Consider the following 21,929-nt stretch of genomic DNA (forward strand, 5'->3'; position numbering starts at 1 on the left):
ACCTGCCATCCTCCCATCTGGTCCGTCTAGCCGACTTCTTTGTGGCCACCCGGTCCTCATGCCACTGGTGCCCATCTTCTTCACTTGCCCTTATACCAAGGGCTCTTTCCATTCTCAAGTCTTCTGTCCTTCAAAGATTTGTTTCTTCACATTTTCCACTTTGATGTTACGAAAATCATATCCTGGAGAAAACCTTTTACCCTGACTTTTTGTCTCCTTTAGTACTACCCTCATTAGGCAGTAACAGGTCAGTAAAAAAAATCCTTAGCTCTTGGAGAAGTCCCTAAAAATGCAGACGGAAACAAGATTGGCTAGGAGTTGACAGTAGTTGAATCTGGATGATGAGGGCATGGGGGTAGAGAAGTTAATATACTGTTTTCTCTAGTTTTGTATGTTTGAAATTTCCTATAGTAAAAATTTTAAACTAGGTTCTTTAGACTCCATTTTTTGTTTTTGTTTTTTAATAGATGCTATTTTTGAGTCAGTACATGAAATGGGCGGTAAACAGGAGGGACTGGGGCTAACACCTGATCCTATCACTGAAATGCCCCACTCCCACCCCACCTGCAAGGAAACAAGTGTGATTCCTTAGTGCCTAGAATTGAAACTTCCTCCTTCTCCGTAGGTCCTGAACATGGGTACCAGAATCCTGCTACACTTCCTACCTCTTGTTAAAGTGACCAGATCAATCTGTACAGAAACACACATTAACTTGATCTCATTTATCAAGTCCCATGGTGAATTAAGGTCTGTGCTGGGGGCACTGAGAAGCAGAAATCTGAAGTTAACCTCCCTCTAAAAGCTCCCCATCATGGAAAACAAAGGCACCTACGAACACCCCTGATGCAGTACAGACACTAGGAACTGTCATCTGAAGTGGAGCTTCAGTAGCGTGGCTGTGGGGCTGTAGGGAAGTAAAGAATCCCGTCAGCAGATGCATTCTAGAAGGTGATGCCAACCACTGAGTGCTATCGCTTTTTTATGTTTGTTTATTTTTGAGAGAGAAAGACAGAGGGAGGGCAAGCCAGGGGAGGGGCAGGGAGAGAGGGAGACAGAGGATCTGAAGCGGGCTCTGCGCTGACAGCAGAGAACCCAGTGTGGGTCTTGAACTCATGAACCATGAGATCATGACGTGAGCTGAAGTCAGACGCCAAACCAACTGAGCCACCCAGGCGCCCTGAATGTTACCTTAAAGGAAAAGATAATCTCTGCTTCTGATTGCTAAGACTAGAGCTCCTTCAGAGAACCTTCCTTCTCTCTTCTGAAGAACTTAAAGTGATTGCAGTTACCAATGTGCCTTTTTTCCTTCTCTTTTTAAATTATGATAGCCTTACTTCTCGTTTGCCCAAAACTGGTGAAACCATTCATGGACATAAGTTTTTTATTGGCTTTGGAGGGAAAGGTGCCAACCAGTGTGTCCAAGCTGCTAGGCTCGGAGCAAAGACATCCATGGTATGCAAGGTAAGTGTAAACTACAGTGGAGAGGCTCCTAGAGGCAAGAGTCTGTTTTTAAGATTTGAGTTGTTTTTATTTTTTAACCGTTTGAAAGTGAACAATTCAGTGCCATTTGGTACATTCCCAGTGTTGTTGGACAACCGCTATTCTCTTTAGTTCCAGAACAATTCTATCATTCCAAAGTAAAATTCCTTACCATTAAGCAGTTTCTCCCCATCCCCCCCCCACCCCACTCCCACCCCCAGACCCTCACAACCACCATCTGTCTCTGTGGATTTATCTATTTGGATAATTCCTAGAAATGGAATCCTAGGATACGCGACATTTTGTGTCTGGCTTATTTCACCTAACATAGTATTTTCAAAGTCCATCTACCTTATAGCATGTACTATTTTTTTTTCCTTTTGTGGCGGAATAATATCCCATTGTACATACCATTATCTGTCTATCCATTTGTCTGTTGATGGACACTTGAGCTGTTTCCACCTCTTGACTATTGTGAATATGCTGCTGGAAACACGCATTTACATGTACTTGCTTTTGAGTATCTGGTTTGTTTTTTGTTTTGTTTTGTTTTGGTTTTTTTTTTTTTGGTAGTTCCTTGTTAAAGATTTAAATAGGAGAGGATAATCTTCCTTGTCCTTTAGATTGCTATCTACCTCAGTGTGTCCTCTGGGAAGTAGCAGTCCTCAAATAACTTAATTATGCACGTCTTTAACTTGCTGGGCTTCCAAGTGAAGGATGAGAAGTGAGAGGAATTCGCCTGCCCCACTGAGTTTCTGTATGCCAGCTTCTGAACGACAGAAGTTAATCCTGCTTTTAGCAGTTTTCGCTGCAACACAGCTCTTGGAAAGTCGGTGTAATAACTTGTGATTCACTCGTGTAGCTCTTAAGTTATTTCTTCTAATGCTAGCCCTTGGATCAGAAAGGAATCTGGGCTTTACTGAACTACCCATAACTAATTCTTAGGCATAATTCTTTTTGCAGGAATATAAGGAAATGATATGTAAAATATCCCCTATTTCTATCCATCTCTCTGAAATTATTTGAAAATAAGACAAAATTGGCTGCCAGAGGTTCAATGTTTGCATGTTTAATGAAATTTTAAGGTGCTTGCATCACTGGTGTAACAAAAAAGATCATTTACTTTAGAAAAGCTAGACTCGGTCTACACAGTAAAAGATAAGAGGAATCTGAGAAATTTAAAAGAATGAGCCCTCTCCTGTAGGCTGGGTCATTTTTACCAAAATGTCTCTGAAATGTCACTTCCCAGTGCACACAGCACTCTTCTCTCCATGGGAGTCTTTAAATGATGTACAAACGATAAGCGATTATCATTTCATCTGCTAATGAACTGCAGTTTTATTTCTAATTTATGATTAACACGATACAATTCTCATCTGGCTGTTTGATCAAAAACATCACATGAAGCACAAGATTCAAAGTAAGAAACCCTCGTTTGCTAAGGTTGAACTCTTGATAGATTTTAAGTGTCAATCATCCATGAATTATTGATGACCCATTACATGCTAGGAATTGTGGGGCAAGGAGAGGGAGCTGTAGGCCTGACCTCTCCTGTACTTGATTAGAAATGAAGGGTTTGGGGAGTCATCAGATGGTGCTGACTTAACGGGGGCTTGGGAACTGGAAAGAGGACGATATTTCCTGGCTGGGAAAACGTGGACGGAGAATGGGTATTGGAAGCAAAGTACCAAAAATGGCTGCTCTGGGAAGAGAGGAGTTCCCTAGAGCGGAGCCGTAAAAGGAGAGATTAGAGAACCCCTCTTGGAAGCTTCATAAATGCTATTCATGTAGCCATGAAAGTCAAAATTGGATGTCCCCTGGGATCTCATCCAACTCGAAGATTGAGATTGGTGTTATTTTGGGTCTGTTGAATTTGAGGCAAAGAGAAACGCAAAATAGAAATATTTGAGTTGTGGAAGTGAACTTGGGAAGTGAATCATGCAACCATCAGGAGTGGATGTGAGAGGAATAGACAGCAGAGGGCTGTATTTGGGGAAATGTTACAGCTAGGAGTTTGATAAAGCAGTGGTGCTGTTTTATTCCAGTCCGTGTATGACAGTTTGTGTTAACACCTGTGCAGTTTGGAAAGTGCTTTATATCTACTGTGCCCCTGATGCAGTCATCTGCTGTCCAGCCCCATGCAAGGCTTCAGCATGGGTATCTGTACAGAGAGGATAAGAAAGCATGGCTTCAGCCAAAACCCATACGGGGTGCTTTTGCTTAGATAACCTGGAACCTTTAGACACATATTTCTTTAGCTTAATGTTCTTAGACTTCTTTATATATCTGTAGATGTCTATAGATATATGTAGATAGATAGGTGATGTATTTGATATAGGTATAGATATGGATATAGATATATATATATAGATATAGACATTTTTTTAAGTAGATTTCATGCCCAGCGTAGAGCCCAACGTGGGGCTTGAACTCACAACTCTGAGATCAAGACCTAAGCTGAGACCAAGAGTCAGACACTTAACTGACTTTACAGTATTCTTAGACCTGTTAAAGAGAAAAATATCTTAGGGGTGCCTGGGTGGCTCAGTCGGTTGAGCATCCAACTTCAGCTCAGGTCATGATCTCACAGCTTGTGGGTTTGAGCCCTGCCTCAAACTCTGTGCTGACAGCTCAGAGCCTGAAGCCTGCTTTGGTCTTTGTGTCTCCATCTCTCTCCCTGTCCCTCCCCTGCTCATGCTCTTTCTCTTAAAAATAAACAAACATTAAAAAAAAATTTTTTTAAGAAAAATTGGTGCGCCTGGGTGGCTCAGTCGGTTAAGTGTCCAACTTCAGCTCAGGTCATAATCCCACAGTTCGTGAATTCGAGCCCCACATCAGGCTCTGTGCTGACAGCTCAGAGCCTGGAGCCTGCTTCAGATTCTGTGCCTCCCTGTCTCTATGCCCCTTCCCCCCTCACGCTATATATGTCTCTCTCTCTCTCTCTCAAAAATAAACATTACAAAAAAATTTTTTTAAGAAAAATATCTTTTATAGTAGAAGGTATCATTATCCATTAACCTTGATATTTTTTTCCATTGGTGAAGTATTTTCTTGTTAAGTAAATTAGCCAACCTGCTGTATAGCAGTTTTTTAAAGATGACGACTTTCAAGTGGGAACCAAAATCATGACATTACTCCAGATAAAAATGAACAGATGGAGCAAAAGAAAAACAGGTAGAAAATTTCCTACAGTTTTCTTAGCAACATTAACTTACCTACTACTACCCTGCAACAAACTAAAATTCAAGCTCTGGTGAAGTAAGACTGATGGCACATGCAAAACATCTTCTTTTGAGCTCAGGGGAATTATTTGCCAAGATACTGTGATGAGGACTATTAAGCAAGAGTCCGTCGATATGTATCCAGCGCAACGTGTAATAATGAAACACTTCAAGTTGTTAAGAGTTGTACAGTCAGTACTCAACTGAGTCGTGGGCCCAAGGCCACAGTCGAAGGATAACTGGAAATGATATTTTCAGATTAAAAATCTAGGCAGATATCATAGAAAACGAAAGTCTTCTTGGCAGGGCAGAGTCTGTTAGAATACCTTTCATAATACTTGATTTTTGTGTTTCCTCTTCTACCATTCCATTGAAGATAAATGTTGGAGGAGGAAGTTGTTTCTAGATATCCAAAACTGGCTGCTAGGGAGGACGTTGGGAGAATAAAGAGTTCAAGTTGTGGTTGCCTCGAATGAGCCCAAAGACCCTGCTTCTTGTGCGGTGGAAAGGAACCCTGAGCAGGCAAGGACTCAAATAACCCTGATCTCAAATCAGCCAACTGGGAGGACCTTCAAGGACCCTGGTCTTGCTTTCCTCAAACATGACATTATCAAAACTCACTAGGTCCATCTGGCTGGCTCATTTGGTAGAGCATGTGACTCTTGATCTTGGTGTCATGACTTCAAGCCCCACATTGGGCATAAAGCTTAAAGCTTACTTAAAAAAAAAAAGACAGGGCACCTGGGTAGCTCAGTCAGTTGAGCGCTGACTTCAGTTCAGGTCATGATCTCACAGTTTGTGAGTTCAAGCCCCACATCGGGCTCTGTGCTGACAGCTCAGAGCCTACAGCCTACTTCAGATCCTGTGTCTCCCTCTCTGTCTGCCCCTCCCCAACTCACGCTCTCTCTCTCTCTCTCCCTCAAAAAGAAAATAAATATTTAAAAAAATTTAATGAAAATAAAAAGGTAAAAGAAAAAAGAACTAATAAAAACAGCTGTGTGTTTTCCCTGAGGAATGGGCAGATATTAAGCTCTGTGACAGAAGCAGTATATTAGAGCCACGCATTCAAGGTCTGACCCTCAGGCATTCTGCAAACTGTCAGTGGTCTGGACAGTACAGAAATTGAGAATAAGCAATTAGAAATATTTATAGCAATTTTACAGAGGAATTTTCTAGCTGTTGAATATAATAGTAATAATAAATTAAGCCTTGTATTTTGTAGGATTTTTTTCTGTTTTTATTTGTTATATGTTATGGAATTATTAGTCCACAATGGATTGAAAATGAAAAAAGAAAAAAAAAAACTGAGCCTTCACTACAGATGGTTTGAAAAGCAATATATTAGAGTACTCATCATCTTAACCAAAAAGGTGCCTTGTCAGTTAGATTACTGTGGGACAGTCAACTGTGCAGTAAGATTTAGTTTTCAAAGATCAAAAATTAGTCACCATCCCTTTCCAAGTAATCCCACTCCAGGAATGAAGTGAAATTTATCCTTTCCTGAGCTCTGCTGTAGGACAACTGGCTAGAACTAATGGTTATATTGATTGGAATGCTTGGCCACATGTCCAAACACAGGGTACCCTATGACCCTAACCAAATAATGTGTGTCTCATATAGGAAGAATGGAAGAAATAATTGGGTTACCACCAACTCACCTCCACTCTTGGATAAGCAGGCCTCGTAATACTGATTGTAGCATTAATTGTGTATGTTAAGGGCCATTATGAAGCTGAACACCCATTTAGATAGGATTTAAACCACCAGCTAGCTTAAACAAGTGGAATCGTATATATTCTTCTTTCCTCTTTTAGGCAAAGCCACAAGTAACAAGTTAAAAAAAAAAAATAATATTCTGAGGGACTTATTCAAAAAAGCAACTGCCAGGTTTTGTCATAGGACAACAAATGCATGTTAGTATCCCTAACCTGCTGTTCATTAGGACTTTTGGGACTGAAATGTCACAGAATGTCTTGAGTCACAAATATTAAATTGTGTTCAACTTCATTTGAGTGTTAATTATGTTTTTGTGCACTCTACCTTTGAAAGTTGGCAATCTGTTTTAATATATGTGATAAATTTCTTAGCAGAATATTCAACTTCATGTGACCTTGAGTACGGTATCTTGGTCCTCTAGGTTTTATTTTCCTCAACTATGTGTTGATGGATAGAATTACTAGATGTTTTCTACCATTCAAGGATTCCAAGAAGCCCATTTCTCAGCCATTTTGAAATGTGGATGTTTGTTTGTTATAAATGTAGTGCTAACTGAAGTTACCTTCCTCAGCATTAGGTCCCGGTTCTGGACTATGGAAGCCATGACTGGCTCTCCCTCAATGCAGAGAGCCTTCTCGGTGGTAAGAGCGAAGGAAATATCTCAGTAGCCTTAGCTGGAGGAAATGTTCTTGCTCCTGATACACCCAGCCCTTTTGTTTTCCGTGATTCTAATTTACATCTCCCTATAGCTGCATTATCCAAGATGGTAGCCACTAGCCACGTGCAGCTAGATTTAAATGTAATTAAAATAAAAGTGTAAATTGCGTTGCTCAATCATACTGGCTGCATTTCAAGTGCCTGTTTTGGGCAGCACAGTTAGAGAACGTTTCATCCTTGCAGAAAGTTGTATTCAGCTGCATTGCTCTACAGTCTTCAGGGTAGAGCTAAGCCTGGGATTTCCTGAAGAGCCTCTCGGGTTCTAGGAGTTGCCTTAGCATAAGTGCAAGTAGTTGTCCATAATTGCCAATGACCTGGCTTCTTTCACCTGGAACAGGCTCTCTCAGACTATGGTTTTCCCAGAATCCTTCTACCCAAAAGTGGTTTTCCCAGAACCCTTTTACCCGAAAGTATTTCACTGCTACTATCTGAAAGGATAGTGTAGGAGTGTAGGAGTGCCTTCAAGAGGGCTGTTTAGGAGCAAAACCTTCTATAGACCCTTTTGGCAGCCACTGCTAGGAGAGTCTGAGTGCCTGTGGTCACATCCCTTTAAGAATGATAAGATAGGGGCGCCTGGGTGGCTCAGTTGGCTAAGCATCTGACTTCGGCTCAGGTCATGATCTTGCGGTTCGTGAGTTTGAGCCTCCCCCACTGTCAGCCTGCGCTCACAGCTCAGAGCCTAGAGCCTGCTTCGGATTCTGTGTCTTCCTCTCTCTCTCTACCCTTCCCCTGCTCTCTCTCTCTCTCTCTCAAAAATAAACAAACATTAAAAAAAATTTTAAGAATGATAAAATAGGCCCAAGAAAATAAACAGGCAACTAAGATGACCAAATACTTATGAACACATTTCACGTACAGGGCTTGAGTCTTGCTATTTAGGAAGGCTAGACCTTTAGGGAGATTGTTTAGGCAAACAACATAAGATGATATTCAATTAAATGTTTAATGGTATCTATTAGGAATGCTCTAGGAGTTTAGGAAATGAGAGCATTAAGAAGGGCTAGAATAGAGAAGGTAGGCTCTAAGTTGTGCTTGAAAAACAGGTAAGGTTTGATTAGGTGGAGAGAGGAAAGGACTTCCAAGTTCTCAGAAGGCAAGGAAATAGACACAACTGAATTGTATTCACCTTGTGTTTTAACACAAATGATCATACCAAGTTAACAGTGCGTTTCTACTGACCACTCTGTAGAACAGAGAAATCCAACTACTTTTGCCAAATAAGAGTGTTAGAAGCCAGCAAAGCAAGGGGGAGCGAGCCTAGCCACGTGAAAATGAGACCAGAGTCAGCAAACACAAGCGCAGCAATCTTTGTAGCCTTACGATACCTTGATCCCAGTGTTGGACCCTGATGGGGCCCTCGCCCCCAGCAGATTCTGTAGGCGACACTCCTCCGTGTTCCCACTTAGCAGACTCCCCACCCCAGCACCAGGCAGGACTGTGCTCTCCCTTTTCATTTCTTCCACGCAAAGCTTTACGCACACTGTCCCAGAGGGCCCAGGCTGGAGTCATTGCAATCACCTGGTGCACCTGCCTCGGTCTCACCTGCACAGGGCCTGGTTCAATTGATGTGGCGTGTAACACGAGCACCCGGATGTCTGTAAACTCCTCGGGAGCTACCGATGCACAGCGAAGGCTGAGAACTATTGGTTTCCTACCTGCCAGAGAGAACTCACCCCGTCCCACCCTACCTAGCTCAGGTGGAACAATTTGCAGCAAAATATAAAGAATTTTAATTAGCTCGATAATGGCAGAAACTGAAATGCGATTCCAAGTTTCCTGACTTCCACACGCACTATTTTGCTTCACGACCAAGATACTTACACTTCTTTTGCCAGGTTGATAAGCAAAATGTGACCGGGAAAACAGGGAAGACTCCAGAGACACCTATGAAGGTTCCTTTATGACATTATTTCATGTCCTTTTTATTTCAAGGACCTTCCCTTTGCATCATTCACTGTGATTTTCAAGGTAGCTTCACTCAGCTGTCAGTGGTAGTCATTGCAGGACACCTGCTTGGGTTCTGTTCCTGTGACTCCTGGTTATCAGTGTCCAGAGACTGGGGAAGAGGCTTACATTCGAGTCAGAAGTAAGCACAGGGGATGGGAAAGTGTTCACTTCGCTCCACCTTTTTTAAAGGAAATCCAGCAGAATAAATGATTGTGTAAGAGGTTCGAGGATGGGGAAATCGGGAAAATGGCGTTCTTTTGGTATTACATAGCACAAGGCATCTGTGTGACTCTAATGCAGAAAGAAAGGACTCAGATCTCTGTTGCCTTTTTGTCTACATTTCGATGTAATATGTATGTCTAAGACACAGACATCCTCCCAGTTGGCTCTGTTATTCTTGTGGAAGCAACAGGATACATGGTTACATTAAACAGCATTAGTTACACCATTAATGGAGATGTTACGTTTTTATTATAATAATAGTAATACAGTCTTCTTTTTTAAATAATTTAATGCACCCACAGGCTTGCTTCTATGATCAAGTGCTCTTCTGTTTGAAAATAGGGAGCAACAGGAAGAATTGGAAGCATCAGGGAGAACCAAATGGACAGGAAAGTAGTTCATAAGATTGAATCCAAGAAGCAGGAGCCCTGCCCCTCCCCGCAAGGGAAGCCGCCCTGGTAGCAGCAGTAACTGCCATGGTGATGATGAGGATGACAATGACAATGATAATGACAGTGATAGCACCAAGCCATTATTTAATCCTTTACGGTTTTAAGCACACTTCATGCATGTTATTTTATCCTCACAGGTGCTGTGACTTTCCAGATAAGGAAACTGAGGCCAAGAGGCAGTTAAAAGCAACCTTCCCAGGGGCGCTTCGGTGGCTAAGTCAGTTGAGTGTCCAACTTCGGCTCAGGTCATGGTCTCAACGATTCGTGAGCTCGAGTCCTGCATGGGGCTCTCTGCTGTCAGCACACAGCCCACTTTGGATCCTCTGTCCCCTCCATCCTCTCTCTGCCCCACCCCAGCTCACACTCTCTCTGTTTCTCTCTCTCTCTCTCTCTCTCTCTCTCAAAAATAAACATTTTTTTAAAAAATTTGGCTTGCCCAAAACCACACAGGAGGTGTGAGGGCACTTCTGACTTCCATGACACAAGTGCAAATGTCGTCTTCCTGTTCTCAGGCTTCTTATCACTCCTTTTACTTTGTAATGTATCTCCACAACCCAGATGCAAAGTTAACAGGGCTAAGGTTGACTTCTGTAAATCCTCAGCAGTGCTGTTACTTTTCCATTATTTTTTAGTTACGAGATTTTTATTTTTGTCATGGGAATATCAAAGAAGGCAAAAGCAAAGTATGTTGTTTCACCTCTCACGTAGAGCTTAGAACACCAGCCAACAGGTTTGCCAGGAAGTCACTATTGGAATAAATCTGGAACCATAACCGTCAGCAAGGGACACAGCCCATCAGGTGATTCACCAAGCAGAAGAAGACAGCTACTGCAGCCACTAAAATACCACTGCGGCAAGTCTGAGCAGGCCGTCCCTTCCTCATCATGCCTCGGATGCGCCTGATATTCCACTTGGTGTGACGGGTGTCTCTGTACGCCTTCTTTTCCCTGCAGTGTTACCAGTTTCTTGAAGGCAGAGCCAAATGTTTTGGGGTTGCCTCCTCCTCTCCAACAATTCTCCCTAATCCCTGCACTTCCAACTGTTTATATCATCACCACCATTTATCAGACATGCCTTTGGTGTTCACCTTAAACAGATTTTGCCTGTATTAAACTGAGAGGAAAGGGGAGAAAGAAGTTTCTTTGCTCTAATTTGTACCGGGCCCCACATGCTAAGGAATGGCCTTCCTTTCATCCCTACAATAGTCTTGTAGTGATGCTTTCCCCGACTATATCACATCTTTTTTTTTTAATGTTTATTTATTTTTAGAGACAGAGAGCAGGGAGGAGCAGAGAGAGAGGGAGAGAGAGAATCCCAAGCAGGCTCCGCGCGGTCAACACAGGGCCTGACGCAGGGCTCGATCCCATGAACTGTGAGATCATGACCTGAGCTGAAATCAAGAGTTAGATGCTTAACCGGCTGAGCCACCCAGGCGTCCCTCCCAACGATATCACATCTTGATTGCCCATGGGAGAGAGTTAAATAATGTTTAAAAACAGATGAGAAAACAGTTTGTTTCTGGTATGAATCTTTGACCTAAGAAATGGGATGCTTTGGTAGATAAATGGCCAGCCTCCCACCAAGAAAACCTTTGACAAATGACCTCCCTCCAATGGGCACTCTCCCCCACAGCAGGGCTTTATAGTGGACACTCTTCTTTGTAGAGACAGAAATTCTGCTCATAAGAAATTATTATATATTATTTGAGATTATTGCCTACTCAGCATTTCTACCAGAAAACCACAGGGAAAAGTGTTCTTTGAGAAAGAAGCTCTCGAAGGAGGCATTTAAATTGGGTCAGCAAACTACCGCCCATGGAGCAAATCTTGCCTACCATGTGTTTTTATAAAGTTTTACTGGAACACAGCTACATCCTTTTGTTTACAGATTTTCTTCGGCTGCTTTCACACTACAACAGCAGAGCTGAATCACTGCAAAAGAGACCATCTGACCAACAGTGTCCGAACTATTACCCATCTGGCCTTTTATGGAAAAAAAAAAATGTTCCAACCCCTGATCTAGACCATCCAAAATCTTACCAGGAAATTGTATCTGCACTCATTGAGGAACTTGACCCAAGTAACCTCCTAGGTTTCTTTCTATCGATATATCCAGAGGGGAACAATTTTCTGTGGAAAGGCAGAACTCAGCAGGAGTGGCTGAGACCCAGACAGATACATGATCCAATGACACGGTGCTCACCTGCAGGACAGAAAAGTAGTTCAGGAGTGAAGCCTAAAAGCCTACAGGTGCCAAGAAGGTAACACAAATTGCAATAGGCCTGGTAGGGGCTGTGGTCAACTAGACAGCATGGACTCACCTTTGGGGCAGATCCAGCTGGGTTCCCTTGCAGGAATGTGGGCCCAGCGTTACCAGAACATCTGAATTTTCAGGACCTCCTGGAAACTTGTTTTTGTGAAGCCTCCTAATACTTAAATGGTGACAGCTGATTAAAATTTAAAATACAATAGGAGAAAACAACTATAACACTGTATGTCAACTATACTGGAATTAAAATCATAAAAATAGGAGGGCATCCACACAAAAACCTGCACATGAATATTCACAGGAGCCTAAATTTATAATTACCAAAATTTGGAAGCAACCCAAGATGTCCTTCGGTGGGTGAATGGATAAAGTGCAGGACGTCCATACCATGGAATATTTTTCAGCACTAAAAAGAAATGAGTGATCAAGCCATAAAAAAGACATGCAGGAAACTCAGATATATTTACTAAGTGAAAGAAGCCCGTCTTAAAAGGTTACACATTATATGATTCCAATGATACGGCATTCTGGAACAGACGAAACTATGGAGACAGTAGAAAGATCAGTGGTTGCCAAGGACTTGGAGGGAGAGAGGGATGAATAGAGCACGAAAGGTTTTCAGGGCAGTGAATCCATCCGGATAAGATTGTAATGGTGGATAACTGTCTACACATTTGTCAGAACCCATAGAATGTACAACACCAGAGCGAACCCTAATGTAAACTATGGAGTTTGGGTGATAATGATGTGTCAACATAGGATCAATGGTTGTAACAAATCTGCCACCCTAATTATGTTGCCTATGAATGGAAGAGGAGTGTCCAAGGAAGAACTGAAGGATCACTAGCAGAATGCATGCTGGGACTCAAGAACGACAGACTTTCACTACACCAAGTTACCCAAGTTAGCGACAGCTTTTTAAATTCCCCCTTCTCTGCCCCATCCCGTGTCAAAGAAGACTCTAAAACACCAGGCAAGTCATGACAAAGATGCCCTCATTTATAGTGAAGTACAAACAACTGAGATTCTTCATAAATATTGAGGGCCGTTGATGGTGGACAGCACAGTGGTGATTTCCACAGGAACAGATCAAAATGAGAGCAAAGTGATTGAACTTGGGACAGTCATTTAATGCTTCACGTTTTAGGTTGGATGCAAGTGGAACATTAATATATAACAATTATTTGGGCTGAAATCAAGTCTAGCATCTTACATTAAGAAGATTAATTAGCTAATGTTTATAAAGTACTGTGCAGATATGCCCTTTTAAAATGCTAAGTATTCTAAAAACTACATTGTAGCATTTTACTAAATGTAAAAGATCTAACATTCATCATTTCTTTGGTACAGGTTGGCAAAGATTCTTTTGGCAATGATTATATAGAAAACTTAAAACAGAATGATATTTCTACAGGTAAAATTTCATCTTTTTTAAAGTTAGTTTTTATGACTTTCCTCTGGGATCTGGTTACAAGAAAAGTTGAATATAGAATAGAATTATTAGATCCTCCTCTGGTGGCCAGAGAATTTTTATGCACAGCTCTGTCTCATCTTGCTTAAATGTCGTTTGGTTAATTCTTTCATGTACATTCCTCCAGATGGGAATAAAATGATAGGAGACTACAAACCTTCATCTCATGGAAATGTTTCTAAAGCAGGTGACAAGAGAAAACAGGTGCTACATTCACAAAAGATATTTTAAGAAAAGTCATTGAATGTCATGGCTGGGAATGATCTTAGAAACCACTGAAGCCGATACCACTGTTGCACAAAAGAGAAACGAAGGCCAGATCAGTTCTCAATTTGTCCAAGAGCACACAGCTAGTTGGAGCTAGAGCCAGGAGTAGAATGCAGGTCTTTGGGTCCATTTCAAGGCTTTTTGCCGCTGCCAGAGGCTGCCTGATCAACATTTCCATTTACGCTCCAGACCATAATGCTTCATGAGACACAAAGTTTATGAAGAAACACAAACAAGTGCATTGCATAGGTTTGACTTTAATCTCTCATCTGAAGCCTATCATTTCTTTCACTGAAGAAAAACAAATGGTGGTCTAGAAAAATGCATGTGGATGTGCTATGAGTAATTTGGGTGATTTGGCAGTGGCGGCGGGGGGGTCTGCTGGGTTGTTACTAATGCAGAACGAAGGTGCAACAAAGTAAAGACTTCTGTCTTCCTTGTTGTATAGGTGATGGGTATAAATTAGCGGTAATTAGTTATTTCTTTTATCATCCCAGATGGCTAAAGGTTAAAAAGCTTTTCCAGCGATTAGTGGTGCATTGAAATCGCTAAAATAGATTGTCCGTGCCAGGCTGTATATACATGATTGTAATTTCTTTTTTCTTTTAGAATTTACATATCAGACTCAAGATGCTGCTACAGGAACTGCTTCTATAATTGTCAATAATGAAGGTACGGGTTTCGCATGTTAGAGTGTCATTTCAGGAAGCAGTTCGTGTCCAGAACTAGAACAGAAGCATCAGTTTTTACTCTAATCCTATGGATTTCTTACTATGCCCACCAGTCTAAGGCCTAAAGTGTGGTCTTTCTAGTTTAAAAAATGAATGTTTCCCTTTATTTATACTTCCCAGGTTGATCATTTAAATATAAAATTGTCCATCCAATACATATGAAGTGTTACAGTTGCCTCAAAATAATATTTATATCCTATAATGTCCCATTACCCTTCACGTGAACTCAGAATTGGTATTTGTCTCTAAAAGCAGTTAAGTATTCATCCATCATTTCAGTTATACTAGGTAAATAAATGTAAATAGATAGGTGCACAAGGAAGTTGATGAATCATATTTATAGAATATTTACTGAGCAAATGGCAGCAACTAATTACTTCCAACTTATCATTAGCGTTCAATTTTGTCTGCTCTTTAAACGGCAATCAAATCTTAAAAGTCTATATATACAACCATGTCTGTCTGTCACAGGGCCTTGCGATAGTTGAAACATTTGTCTTTAAAAACAGTGACTTCCCTTTACCCTCAAGTAAAGTTTTCATAATTTCTTCCCACTATTTTAAGTATAAAAAAACCTGCATAAGATTCTCGAATTCAGAATGACCCAGCATTCCAAGGGGCACCTAGGACAGAACCTAGTGTGCACTGTGTGAAATTAGGATTTGTCAAAGTAACATCTTTTTTTTGTTTAAAGTTTATTTACTTTGAGAGAAAGAAAGGTTGGGAGTGGGGATGGGTAGAGAGAGGGAGAGAGAGAATCCCAAGCAGGCTCCCTGCTGCTAGCCCAGAGCCCATAGTGGGGCTCAATCTCATGAACCGTGAGACCATGACCTGAGCCGAGATCAAGAGCCACTCAACCGACTGAGCCACCCAGGCCCATGCCCAGCCCCTGTCATAATTAGGTCGTTGATGTAGGATAGTTTCACACAATCATTTCTCACAGAAGATACAGAATATTCAGCTCTACTCCAGTGATCCCCAAGTTGCAATAACAATGAAAAAATGTATCCCACTTAAAGAAGATAATGTATCCCACTTAAAGAAGATAAAATTTGTCATTCTAACAATAGCCTGTGTTCATTACTTTAAGCTACGTCTTAAGTAATTATTGCCGCCCGTCTTAAACCTCTGTCTTAAACCTCTTTTTTGTGTTCTAGGGATATCTTTGAGTTCCATTTCTAGCCTATCCATGGAACAAGTTCCTGCCTTTCCCATACAAAGATACAGTTTTATATGATGTATTGAGTGCCTGTTATGATAGAACTTGTCTGATTTGTGTATAGGATATGGTTATACCCTTGAGGATACATATTGCCTTAGAGGAGCTAACACAAATACCCAGAGAGGGGACAGTCGGCTCCCATAAGTGAAGGAATGAATAGCAAGGTGAAGTCAGGAGTGCAGTCTTGACAAGTTGAGTTTGAGGCCGGAACGATCCAGCCAAATGGCAGTGTCTGTCAGACAGCTGTAGTCTAAGTCCTGCTGCTCATCAGCCAAGGCCAGGCCAGAAACATAGATTTGGGAGTCAGCAACCCAGAAGCAGCAGTTGGCGCTAGCAGAGAGAATGAGGTCACCGAAGGAGAAAAGGAAGGAGATATGTTGTCTCTCAGTGTGTGTGGGTACTTTGAATTTTTCCAGTCCCAAGATTGGGTTTATGCTGAACCATCCCCACTTTTTTAAGTCCTCCTTGCGGCCAACAGACACATCTGCGGTAAGATGATAGGCTAGCATGTGTTCTGTGTTCAGAGGTAATTTTAGGTCATGTCTATACAGGATCAGCACGAGCAGCCTGGAGTGCAAAGAAATGGCTGCTACAACTCATCTCTCTAGGTCCGTGCCGTCCAAAAGAAATATAATGCAAGCCACATACATAATTTTAAGTTTTCCATGAGGCACATTTTAAGAAAGAAAAAGAGGGGTGCCTGGGTGGCTCAGTCAGTTAAGCATCCAACTCTCGGTTTTGGCTCAGGTCATGGTCTCAGGGTTTCGTGAGTTCAAGCCCTGCATCGGGCTCCATGCTGACAGCGCAGAGCCTGCCTGGGATTCTCTCTCGTGCTCTCTCTCTGCCTCTCCCCCACTCACGCTGTCTCTGTCTCTCAAAAAGTAAATAAATAAGCTTTAAAAAAAATTAAAAGTAAGGGGTACCTGGGTGGCTCAGTCAGTTAAGTGTCCGACTTCGGCTCAGGTCATGATCTCACGGTTCGTGGGTTCGAGCCCCGTGTTGAGCTCTGCGCTGACAGCTCGGAGCCTGGAGCCTGCTTCGGATTCTGTGTCTCTTTCTCGCTGCCCCTCCCCCACTCGCACTCTGTCTCTCTCTCTCTCTCTCTCAAAAATAAACATTAAAAAAAATTTTTTTTTACAAAATAAAAACTAAAAAGAAACAGGTAAGATTAATCTTAATATACTCGCTTAACCCAATATCTCTCAAATATTATCTTTTCAACATGGAATCAAAATGTTCTTAAAAAGTAATAAGAGATTTGACCTTCTCGTCTTTGTACTCAGTCTTTAAAATCTGCTATTCATTGTACAATTGAAGCACATGTCAATTTAGACAAGACACATTTCAAGTGTTCAACAGCCACCTGTGGCTTACACTCATGGAAAGCACAGCTCTGGAGAGTTCACTAACATAAATGCACCCCCAGTCCTTCCCTATTTAGGTGAGATTATAGACTGTGGGTCCAAGTGATGAGTATTCAAGATCCTTTACCCCTGCTTCTGTTTGATCTGGTGCTGTCTAGGCCAGATATCCTCTCTCTGCCTTAGCTGGTACAGCTTTCCATCTGTTAGCTGTTACAAACTATGTGTTGACCTTCAGAATCACTTTTCGGAGATACCCTAGGTTATGTACATGAACTGACTGCATACTATTGAGCCTTAGTTTTTAGTGTTAGGCAAGTTTATTCCTATTTATACACATCATTACCACATCTGTCATCTAGGATTCAGAATCTTTACCACATACATCGTACCAGCCATTTTTAAGTATGTTATATATCACTTCCCAGCTAGTATTCTTTGTATATGAGAATATTAATGGGGAAATATTTTTTAGATTTTTCAAAATTATCAGAATAATATTGATCTTACAGAGCAGGAATAGTGTAAAAAAAGATACAGTAGGAATACAGAACTTCACCTAAATTGCCTAGAAATGTTAAAATTAATACTTACAACACATTTAACATAGTGACTTTGTAAGGGATTGTAACATTGCAGAATATCGTTGCTTGGCTTTGCTTGGATTTTAATATAAATATGTAGAAATTCTTTATAGGCCAGAATATCATCATAATAGTGGCCGGAGCGAATTTACTTTTGAATACTGAAGACCTGAGGGAAGCAGCCAAGGCCATCAGCAGAGCCAAAGTAATGATCTGCCAGCTAGAAGTAACTCCGGAAACTTCTTTGGAAGCCCTGACCATGGCCCACAGCAATGGAGGTGATTTTACATATTTATTCTTCTTCCTAGAAAAGCGTTTATCCCTGTTTTAATGAAAGGTAACCTTTCAAGTTAAGCAATGCAGTACTCTTCCTGTAGTAAAATATCCTCTCTCCAGCCTGTAAGATTCATGGTCTTCTTATAGTTCTTCATAAGGTTAGAAAAGCTTATAAATTGAGTACAAAATAACCTGAGTAGCATTTCTGATATCCAGCGATATAAATCTTCAATCTAGTTAGCAGAAATAATACAAGTAGCGACTAGTACCTCAGAAGCAGCCCATGGTCCCACAGTGGAATGATCGCTTTTCCGAGAAGCGAGGTCAAGCTGCGTGTCCTGTATGGTGACTGCCCAGCTAGGTATATTTTGATAAACGTCTCTAGGAGCTGAAGATTCGTTCTTTCTCGTTTTCGTAAAACTCCATCCCTGTTCTATAAACAACAGAAGATTATTTGTATGTAATATTCTCTGTGTTGTCAAGGTCTTTTAAGTCTTTGGTTTCATTTGACCTTAGCTTTTGGAAATTTTCAAACATACAAAGGTAGGGAGAACTGCATAATGAAACCCTTCACTTGGCTTCAGCAGTTATCAACACATAGCTAACATTGATTCATCTGCCCTCATGCTCACTCCCCCCACTCCACCCCCAGCCAAGAACAAACTCTTTAAAAATCCAAATGGTTTCTTTCTGTTTGCTTCTGTTTCACCGTTGACTTGTAGGCAAAGCATCTTCTTATTTAGACTCCATTTCTGTTCCTTGTTAGCTTTGTGGTCTTTCCAGAACCATCTGATGTTTCTGAGCCTTGTCTGTTAAATACATCTAGAAATACCCCCCGACAGAATTGTTCTAATAATGAAACAAAATAAAATAAAACATGATGCCAAGCCTGGTGTCATGAATCTCAGTAAATTCCAAATGTCTTCCCCTTTTCACTTTTCTCTTTAAAGTAAAATCAGGATTGGGGTGCTGAGCCTGGGTGGCTCAGTTGGTTAAGTGTCCGACTTCGGCTCGGGTTATGATCTCGCAGTTCATGAGTTCGAGCCCCGCTGTCTGTGCTGACAGCTCAGAGCCTGGGGCCTGCTTCAGATTCTGTCTCCCTCTCTGCCCCTCCCCCCCCCCTCACGCTCACTTGCTCGCTCTCTTTCTCTCTCTCAAAAATGAATAAATACTTTAAAAACTAAATAAATAAAGTAAAATCAGGGTCATATCCAGGGCATCTGGGTGGCTTAGCTGATTAAGCATCCAACTTCAGGTTGTGTCATGATCTCACGATTCATGGGTTCAAGCCCCACATAGGGCTCCGTGCTGTCAGCACAGAGCCTGCTTCAGATCCTCTGTCTCCCTCTCTCTCAGCCCCTCCCCTGCTCACTCTTGCTCTCTCAAAAATAAAAATATTTAAAAAATTTTTTTTAATTGGAAGTAAATTTAGGGTCATATCCTGATCTCAGCACCATTTGGTCAAAATATATATAGCAAAATAAAAAGCCACTCCAAGACAGTAGCTTCCTTTTGATATTGTGACCATAGTTCTGTGATTTACATTGACTTTTCCACATGAAACGTTCTCATCAAGATACAAAACTAAAAAGAAGAAAAAGAACAGTAAGTGTATGTGTGTGTGTGTTTGCATAAGTGATTTCTCCCCAAAGTCTACACCATTTTAAATAGCAGTAAATGGAAAGTAAGTTACTTGAAATGATTTTGTGGAGAATTTTTAAATGTATGTCCTGATTTAACAAATTTTTCTCTTGGCAAAACAACATGCCGTGGCAAATTCTCACTGACATTTAATGTACTTTTAATGGACTCGAAGCTGTCAGAGAGAATTCCAAGCCAAAACCCATTTGGTTGCATTTTCTCAGGGGTGTCACAGAGAGAGTCTCGTGCCTGTGGTAAGCGTCGCCTGCACGCCACGCATCCGAATCGGGTGATGTGAACACAACGTGCCATCTCATTCGTGTTCCTGTCTTTCCTTATATAGGTCAAGGCATATCCTCATGCACCTTCTGTTCCTACCCTCCCTTGCTTCTCAGGGATCACGGTTTCCTCTGTCCTGCTCTGGTTCCCCGTTACCTACCCAGTGTGTAGAGCAGAGAAGGGTACCACGGTGGAGGATCTAGAGTTATCTAGAAGGGCAGGCAGCCTGACCTCAGGATGTCATTTGGATGGGGCCCAAAACTGCTTCCTCCATCACCTGCCCGGCAGCTGTGCCCGCTGAGGAGCTGGAGGACCCGGGGCATCAGGGACGGGCAGGGGTAGGTGATGGCAGGCCAAAGAGCACTGGCCAAGTCGGCATTTTTACTAAGAGCCAGCCTGCCTAAGGATCGATCAATTCCACGTGGTCTTCCCCATATAGTGATTTTGGAAGGAGTAATGCCTTACCTTTATTATGTACTGTATAGCTTATAAAGCACTTTCAAATATATCTGACCCTCAGGAAAACCTGTGACAAAGATATGGCAGGCGTTGTTCTCCCAAACTGGCGGTGAGGGGACAGACTTGGGGAAGTTAAGTACTTAGTTCAACCAAGGTCAGCGTAGAAACCCGGATTGCAGACGCCAGGACCCAAGTTCTGTGTCCTGGAGCACACGTCAAATAAAGAAACTGCACATCCCGTTGATTTCAAGGAACTGAGCCTTTGTGAAGAAAAGTAAAATCCACGAACTGTAACATTGTTCATCCTGTAGCCTAAGCTCTCAGTGTTTTCACTGCTCCCGTCTCTGGGATCCCAGAGTGCTTTCTGCACTGCGTCCCTTGTGTGCTCCCACAAAACACAAACACACAAGCACACATGCACACGTACTCCTCTATCCAGAACTCAGCTGGTCCTCGATTGGTAGTTACCAGCCAGAGCAGCTTAGCTACTATACCATGAGGTGTGTGTGTGTGTGTGTGTGTGTGTGAACTTAATGTCTTCCTTCTCACATAAAAGAGCGATACAATGAAAGGAGCACTGGTTTGGGAGTCATGATGCTTGGCTCTGAATTCAGAATCCACCCTTAGTAAATGGAGGACCGCATGCAAGTCTATCAGCTCTTTGCTCTGGGCCTCACTTTCTTCCTCGGTGAAGCAAGAGAACTGGGCCTAGAGCTCTCACGGTTGTTTAATGTCAGGACGTGTGAGCGTCCTGATGGCAGAGCAGAGCGGGCAGTCTTAGAGATGCGGTGAGCACCTGGCGTCCTGTCCCTCGCCCTGTGAGATCGCCTGTGTGCTCATCAGCAGTATTCCACCTGCAAGAAAGGTGGTAAAATCCCCCTCCCCCTCCTCTGTGGGTTTATCACAGCCGCCTTATCTGTGCTTCTCACAAGTAACAAGCTCTGAATTAAACCCACTGTATAACTGGATTAGGGATAGTTGTTAAAATACAGAGGAAAAAGGCCCCCTTCCATCTTGGAATAGATTATCTCAGAAATCTCTTTGTGTCTTCACCAAGAAGAGAGCATTGGTCTTAAACAGCACCTGCAGCACCAGAAATGAGCCAGTGGCGCCCTCCGGCCCCCTCCTCCATGGGTCAGGACGCTGCGAGGCAGGCCCACAGCAGAGAGCTGGTGCTGCAGCTGCTCGGGATGAAATTAGGCATGCCGGGTCTGGTCTTTACATCCATTTCAAAGCAAATGGAACATTACAGGAACAATTATAAATAATTGAGATTGTAAGATCGCCAAGATTAAATTCTAGGTAGGACACAAAATATCTTTTAATGCCACTTTAGTCCTTTTCCATTTGGCAAAGCAAACTTCTTGGCCGGCCACCTTGACTTTCACAGCCACGAGCACAGAGCCCAACTTTTGAGCGTTTCTGCTGATCAACTCACAGTAAACAACACCTAGAGGGAGGCCGCCAAGCCAGTGTTTGGTTACCCCAACCTTCTCCCGGTTTCTTTACTTAGGGTGACTTTCTTCCTATTTCTCCAGGCTGGTTGTTTTTTTCCAAAATTTTTTCATGTTTATTTTTGAGAGAGAAAGAGACAGAGTGCGAGCGGGGGAGGGGCA

At 42.1% G+C, this 21,929-nt stretch overlaps 1 protein-coding gene and 1 long non-coding RNA gene across 8 annotated transcripts in view; one reads left to right on the forward strand and one right to left on the reverse strand.

Annotated features, from left to right (window-relative positions):
- Positions 1 to 21,929, forward strand: part of RBKS (ribokinase) — a 100,981-nt gene that overhangs the window by 15,068 nt on the left and 63,984 nt on the right. For all 7 annotated transcript variants that reach the window (XM_045447315.1, XM_045447313.1, XM_045447312.1 and 4 more), the window contains 4 exons: positions 1,329 to 1,461; positions 13,373 to 13,436; positions 14,370 to 14,432; positions 17,772 to 17,936. In XM_045447315.1, coding sequence (XP_045303271.1) covers positions 1,329 to 1,461; positions 13,373 to 13,436; positions 14,370 to 14,432; positions 17,772 to 17,936 — 425 coding nt within the window. The remainder of the gene's footprint in view (positions 1 to 1,328; positions 1,462 to 13,372; positions 13,437 to 14,369; positions 14,433 to 17,771; positions 17,937 to 21,929) is intronic.
- LOC123581306 overlaps positions 11,843 to 21,929 on the reverse strand; it is a 52,668-nt gene continuing 42,581 nt past the window's right edge. Inside the window, exons 2-4 of the long non-coding RNA XR_006703707.1 lie at positions 18,204 to 18,367; positions 12,075 to 12,200; positions 11,843 to 11,956 (exon numbers count right to left, since the gene is read on the reverse strand). This is a non-coding gene — a long non-coding RNA (uncharacterized LOC123581306). The remainder of the gene's footprint in view (positions 11,957 to 12,074; positions 12,201 to 18,203; positions 18,368 to 21,929) is intronic.

This window comes from Leopardus geoffroyi, chromosome A3, assembly GCF_018350155.1.
Source record: "Leopardus geoffroyi isolate Oge1 chromosome A3, O.geoffroyi_Oge1_pat1.0, whole genome shotgun sequence".
NCBI lineage: Eukaryota > Metazoa > Chordata > Mammalia > Carnivora > Felidae > Leopardus > Leopardus geoffroyi.